General features: G+C 34.9%; 1 protein-coding gene across 1 annotated transcript; it reads right to left on the reverse strand.

Annotated features, from left to right (window-relative positions):
* Positions 1–725: 725 nt before the first annotated feature.
* Positions 726–7,324, reverse strand: GCG (glucagon). Its single transcript, XM_009934087.2, has 6 exons — positions 7,227–7,324; positions 6,671–6,832; positions 5,778–5,831; positions 4,025–4,162; positions 1,753–1,896; positions 726–750 (listed from the first exon to the last, which is right to left on the reverse strand). The coding sequence occupies exons 1-6, from the start codon at positions 7,322–7,324 to the stop codon at positions 726–728; spliced, it is 621 nt and encodes a 206-aa protein (XP_009932389.2).

A 7,324-nucleotide genomic window follows, 5' to 3' on the forward strand; every position in this document is an offset into this window, starting at 1 on the left:
TTGTCGGTTCGGTCTTATTTCCCCCTCTAGCTTCATCTTACATGATTTCTTTTTCAACTAAAGGTACTTCAAAGTTCACACACCTGTTTTCTGAGAATCATTATGGAAAAAATGTGACAAAACAAAATGTTGAGTTTGTTTTATCTTTCCAAACAAACCACTTCCAAGATCTCAGTGACACTAAAATGTTACAATAAAATGAAATGGAGTGCAAAGAGGCACAAGGGATACACACATGAAAAGTCAACAGAAAAGAAGCTTGAAAAAATTTATTTAAGGCTATCATTTAATATCCTTAAAGCTTAGCCTTTTTATAACAAAGGTTTTAAGAGGGTTATTCACTTCTCAGGCGTTTGTAACTGCCAGCCCCTTAGAAATAACACATATAATTGGCGATTGAATCCTTTGTGTGTAAAGTCAACTTTTTAGAAAAATAATTTTATCATTAGATATAAATGGAGTTACTTCAGTTCTAATAAATGGAAAATATGAAGATATGGAACTTTCATAGTCTTAAATCTATGAAGATAACCATCGTTTAGACAATAGGTTTTCCATGTATAAACCTTTGGCGACACTAAACTATAGTACAATTATTTCCTGGCATGCAAGGTGACAGTTTGTTACACCCAATGTAAATGACAGAATACAGATTTCAGAATCTCTTAATAACTGGCAGTTGATGCAATGAAGATCTTCATTTATCCCATTTTTATTCTGCATTTTTACTGGTATTCTCCCAAAAGGTCCCTGGGAAAAAAAGCAGCAACAATTAGGACAAACTATAAATCTCTGAAGATTTATAAAATATGTATGGAACATAATTTTTTTGTTGAAGAGTGAGAAGATGTTAGTTCCACAGACCCCTCAATGCCTCTCTCTAATAACAGACTGATAACAATTATTCCTGAAGGAAAAGCTTTTTAATAGTTTCTAATATATTATTTTCCTAAATTGTTTGTTTCAGTGCTGAACTACAAACAAACTCAAAAATATTAAAATGGTAACAAAACCTGTATTTTAACTATAGCTTCTAATTTTTCTGATACAAACTCAGTTGTTTCAGATTTCCAAGATCAACTAGTCATTTTGGGTGCTTCAGTAGTCCAAAGACTAAAAGTAATTAATTTTTACAGAGCGGACATCCAACATTTTAAAAAATCTGGCCACTCACATGTGCCTTGAGTTGCTATTTTATTATTTTTGAAATGCTTTGTTGATGTTAACAAATAATTCTTAAGTATTAACCCATTCATAGAGCTCAGATAGAAAATGTTGCTTTGCCAACAGCATTTGCCTGTATACAGGCAAACTAAAGCAGAGTTCTTAAATAGTCAGCTATCAGCAACTCAGATTACAGTACCCTGTTCCCTAATCACAAGCCACAATTTAAGGCAGTGTTTTGTATCATAATGTTTAAAGAACAATCAATTTGGTGTCATTTTGCTAATAAATATTTCTGATTTTATAATTCCTATAAAAGGAGAGTTTTATTTTTCAGTAATTTAATATGACCTTACTTTTGGTAACATTCAACCGCAAAACTCCCCTCAAGTGAAACAGGAAACTATTAAATAGGTTGACCACTGATGCAAAGTACAAATTATATTTGGAATGAGTTCTATTTAGTGTTTTATCCTTGTTCAGCACTGTCTGTAACAAAGTTTGTAACACAGTTACAGATACATTAAGGGGAAAAATAGCATTTAAACCCACCGTATATTAAGAATAACACAAGCAAAATTCAAGCACCTTTGGGTAACTTTCGTGTTGATCAGCCATTTTAGGAACTCTTTGGCAGCCATGTCATCAAGGACTTTGTTGATATCACTTGTGAAAGTGCCATCTGCATGTCTTCGACCCATTTCTTCAGCCACAAGAGCTTTTTCTGGGAAACTTCAAGGGGAAGACATTATCAAACAATTTGCAGATCAAAATAAACAAACCGTTTAAAAGGGCCTCGTGATAGGATTCTAATACACTGCACATTTCCTGTGATTTTAAGGAGCTATTGGTTGAGCCTGATGTTATGACTCGGTATAGCATGACGTATATCAGAAAATCTGCTGAGATGTGATTTTCACAACAGAACAAAGCAGGAAATTCTCCCTTTACCAGATGAGGACTGTTCCTTCAGGTGAGTCTAAAGTCCTCTCTAGCATTTTTTAAAAAGCCATAGATGCAAAACCATATCTCAGTCTGCAATGTCTGTGCCAAGTAGAATAGACATCAATAAAACTCACAGTAGATTTACTAACAATCATTATTTAAGAAATATCACTACTAAAGCATTATAGTTGACTAAATTTTCATACTCTTTTTCCATTTTAATTGGACTTAAGTCCTAGTTACATTCTTACAATTATATTGCGTAAGTATTTAGATATTAAGAGCAACGACTTTTTTGGAGGGTTAAAATAACTCAGTTACAACACCTGTATAAAATCTATGTGCTTGTTTGCTGTAGAATAGCATTTTATATTTCAAATCAGATCCTGATTCTTGCTCTATCCTTTTTTGACTGCTGGAAAACCGTTATGCCAACAGCCTGATTTATTAACCTTTCCTCTCTTGTTTCACCCCATCAAATACAGGAAGATTTTAATGGGTTCCATTAAGGTGGGCTGATGCAATATTTTAATGCAATAATTTCAGGTAATGCTGTATAGAAGTTTGACCACAAATAATGCTTAATATTGGAAAGCAGAAGGGTGGTCTACATTTAATTGTCGATCTAGGTTTGTAAGCTCAGTCCATTGTAGTAGGTGGTATTTCTCTCTTACAGATACTGAAAGACCCTATTTCTGCTCATGAAAATGAAATATGACAGAAAAGCAACTGCAAATCTGAACATCACTATAAAGTGTCATCAGCCTTTCCCTTCTTTATATAGCTGACTTCATTTATCTGTTTTTTTCAGAAAATCATCATTATTTACAAAATTTGCTTTTACCTATTTAGTCCTCCTTGACTACAAAACATTATCTTGTCTTACAGATTATATTTTTTTATTATAATTATTATTTATTTTTGTGTAGTGCAAGAGATTTACATAGTACTTTACAGCTGGTAGAATATATAATCAGAGGATGAACTGAAATCCCTGCCCCGAAGAGCTTACAGTCTAAAGGCACAAATAAGTATAGAACAGTTAAAAGGCGGGGAGTGGCACGTGCACGGTGTAGCTCCTAACCATGCTGATTCGGAAATATGTGAGATCAAAGGTGCCTGCGGGAAACTGAAGGTAATGCCATTATAAGTGTAAGACTGTCATGAAAAACGATGTAAAGTCATAAGTGAGTATACCAAGTGAATAGGCTTGAGAAATCTGCAATGAGTATGTGGAGAACAAGACGTTAATGAACAAAATCAGAGACTTAGGTAGGTCAAAACTGTGGACCACTGTGTCCAGGAAACCGCGAACCATAGCAAAAGAACTAGAGGTGTCTTTAAAAAGGAAACAAGTCATAGTTGTAGGAAATAGTAGTTATTTTGGCAGCAGCAACTTGGGGAGACTTTGTGGAGCATGGGAAGAGGAAAAGAAGTCATCAGTTACTGCTGGGAATGATCACCAGCGCATGGAGTACAGCTGATGGTAAATATTTAATCTTAGAAATATTGCAGAGGAAAAGATTGACTGTGAAAGGGAAAAAAAAATAGAAAGTAATTTAAGATGACACTAACTTCAATACTCTCAGTGATAGTTAAGAAGACTGTAAGCAATGTTATGCGAAGGGAGAAAGGTTGTAGTTAGAGGGAGGTCTGGTTTAGTTTGAGATATGTTGACCTTAAATACAACTTGACCTTTTAGAGCGTAACAGCAGACTGAACAGGTTTGTTTTAATCTGAATTTGAACTTAATAACATAAAGTAGTAGTTTAACACCAACAGAATATCTTCTGTTACAAAAGAAAAACATGAAGTACAGCAAGAATGATCAAAAACACACCAAGGTTTCATCAGAGTTGATTTCTAAACCCAAAAGCAAGGCAAAATTTAATAATAGGAATAGATGGATTCTTACTCTCTTCTTCCTCGTCCATTCACTAACCAAGCAATGAACTCTTTGGCAGCTTGGCCTTCCAGATAAGAGGTGATATCACTGGTGTAGGTGCCTTCAGCGTGTCTCTCGAATTCAGCATGACGCTTGGAGATCGCATTGCTGAAAGAAGAGCAATACTATAGAAGCAGATTGCATAAGGACTTAATTTTTTTTTGACTTTTACTGATTTATATTTCCCACGCACCAGACTAGCATTTTTTATTAGGGAGGGAGTGGGGTTTTTGCTTCTCAAATTACTCTGAATGTTTTATTCTTGATATCTTTCAGTTCTGAAAGCATTGTCTGTGCTATGCAATGTAGTTTTGTGCAGAGATGCCTGAACTAGTTCTAAACAAATCAAATCAGGTGCTGAAAGCAATTGTAGCTGTGTTGGAATGGTCTTCTGCTAGATTAATTAGCTATAATCAACAAACTGTATTGTATTATACGACATACTTTTTGTTACCTCTAGTGCTAACCTAAGAATTTCCATTAAGGCACTCTTCCTACCTTCATCTTCGTTATTTCTTAGCCAGACTGTTCAGACTTGATTCCATTTGAATTTACATTTTGAATTGTTTTGTGAACACCCTTTTAATCAGCATTCTGACCAAGTGATAATCTTGGAACAATTTCAAGCCCAGTCACCTCCAGCTTGATAGAGAAAGACAATTGTCTTCTCCCTCCCTACACCTCCTTGTGCTTCTCTCTCTCTGATACAGCACAAAATTATGTCATGATGGCCCTTAGGAAGGCAAGCTGCATTGCAAAGTAGACATGTTATGGAATATTTTCCACGAATATGCTAAGTTCCCTGGCATTTCTATTTCAGAATTTGCTAATTCCCACCCAGTTTTCAGTGCCTCTAGCTCTTTCTATTATTTTTTATCTTCTTGGGATTTCACCATTCCTCCTAATTTAGTACCATCTGCACTTTTCATCAGCACACTAACTAGAGTTGTTTGGAGCATTTTTAATGAAACATTAATTTTGTGGAGATATGCTGTTTCACTGAAGCTGAAACATTATTACAGATTTGTTATTGATATTGACACTGTTTGGAAGGGAAAGATCTTTGTGATCTGGGCTATCCTTTTTGGAATTTCTGACAAAAGGAAGAATTAATACAGATATTTGAATCTGTTTTGCAAAAACACTTACTGGGTTTTTGTTTTATTTGTTTCAGATTTTCAGTTCCCCCAACCCTCTCCCCAAAACATTGTCAAGAAGCAAAATTCTGGCCTCCAGCGGGTCTTGTGTTCTACTTTCCTGTGATGAACAGTTGATTTAACATGGGACTGAGTGCTTAGGGCTCAGCATTTTATCATGTTGTATCAGCTCTCTGCAAATTGTTGCCTGGCCATTTTCCTTTCATTAGTCTTCTCACTGGCTTTGTTTTCCTCAGCATAATGGGTTTTTTTGCTTCAGCCTTTTTCTATACCAAGTTTTTCCTTTTATCTTATTCTCTACTTTTCTTTATTACTTGAAATGTCCCTTCCTGAAATCTGTTCTCATCCTGTTGAATTCCTTGAAGCCACGGCACATAGCTATAGAACACAGGTACAGGAATAAATAACATAGAGACATTTCCTCTTTCCTGGTAAAAAGCAGGTGTGAGATAATTTCTTTTGATAGGTATTTCTTACATTATGGTAACTTTGTAAAGAATACTAGTTGTTTTCTTTCCTGCGAGCTCAAACTGTTTTTGAGTAACAAGCAGTGGCAACTATGATACCTTGAGAGCTGGTCCGGGAATTTGTCATTTTCTTTGTCCTCCTGTCCTTGTTGGCTGTAGTGGAATTCCACAGTTGTTAGATCGTTATTACCAGTACATTGCAGAGCATGCATAAGCTGATAAGATTTTATTGGTTATTATTTAAGTATCATGATAAACAAACATGACTGATAGATTAATATTATAAATAATTTCAGGCTTATGAATTTAAATTAATACAATATCTAGAAACTGTTACTTCATACTTTAAAGACTTCCACAGGGATTTAAAAGCATTAATATAATAGATTTTTGGATTCTGTGGACAGATATTCTCTAGAACACAGGGCACAGACTCACACGCTTTTACATTATTCTTGCTCTCAGCTGGTTAACTTGTGTTTAATCAAAGTATATTTTCAAAAAACGTGCCAACTTGTGCCTTAACAGTATACTTGTGATACTGGTAAAGTATCCAGTGATCAACAAAACTTAAACTTTAGCTCCCTTTTCACAAATGAAACCTCAGGATTAGAGTATCCATAAATAGGGAAGATTTATGAAGGCCTAATGGCCCAGACCTTTGCATTATATTTACATATCTTATTCCTGTTGAACTTAATTCATTCACTGAAACACTGTCCGAAGAGAATAAGACAGTCTTTTTAGATGGCATGCCACGTAATAGACTGATACTACACTTGATTTATCCCAATTCTTTTGACTGATTTTGCACATATTCCCTATTTCTAATAATATAATAATATTATACATAAATTTTCCTGAAGTACTTTACTTATTTGGGGATTATACATGGCCTGTGATGGGAAGCTGAAATCAACAAACTAAATTAATCTAGATTTTTGGCTGTTTCTGTATATGGAGATCTATAGCAATGTGACCAAAATGATTACCCATTTCTTTTAGTGCTCATTAACCATTGCACAAAGTCCTGAGCTCGTCTAGTGTCCAAGTACTTGCTGTAATCACTGGTGAATGTGCCTTGTGAGTGACGTTTCGCTTCATTCGGCTGTCTAGAATCATCTAATGGTTCAGACTGGGAAGCTTTGAATGTTCTGTGAAAAGTTTAGAACTTGTTAATTGACAATGGTTATAATACATTCTACAAGTGCATTGACTTATTTAAAAAATGTTATTTTATACTCTCAAAGTGAAAGCAAGTGGGCTATTGATCACTAGCTGGCTAGTAGAATGAATCAACAGAGCAGATTGGATACTGCACAATTACAAGGTTTCCTTGGATAACTAAGGTGGCTATTATTAGTAATAGCAAAAACTTCTGTGCTGTTCTTTGCAATATTAAAAACTTTTACCAGTTCCAATGGTTGATTAAGTATTGTGTAATAGTGTATAAAAAACTGTCTGTAAGTCATAGTAGGTTTTACTTCGAACTACAAGAAAATAAAGTTCAGGCCAAGTGTTTCTAGAAGTTTGGTCTAAAGAAATTACCTTGATTTCTCCTCTGTATCCTGAAGAGGATTTTGCCAGCTGCCATGAACTGTCATTAAAAGGAGCCCAGCAACAAAATAAACACTTTTCATTTTCAT

The sequence above is a fragment of the Opisthocomus hoazin genome, chromosome 9, assembly GCF_030867145.1.
Source record: "Opisthocomus hoazin isolate bOpiHoa1 chromosome 9, bOpiHoa1.hap1, whole genome shotgun sequence".
NCBI classification, from domain to species: Eukaryota; Metazoa; Chordata; class Aves; order Opisthocomiformes; family Opisthocomidae; genus Opisthocomus; species Opisthocomus hoazin.

Excerpts from the sequence above, each read along its gene's own strand:
- GCG (XM_009934087.2), bottom strand. The coding sequence starts at position 7,324 with ATGAAAATGAAAAGTGTTTATTTTGTTGCTGGGCTCCTTTTAATGACA. Across the intron at positions 5,832-6,670 it reads ATGAGCACTAAAAGAAATGG|CCAACAAGGACAGGAGGACA; the intron begins GTAATCATTTTG and ends ATTCCACTACAG. Across the intron at positions 4,163-5,777 it reads TTCCCGGACCAGCTCTCAAG|CAATGCGATCTCCAAGCGTC; the intron begins GTATCATAGTTG and ends CTCTTCTTTCAG.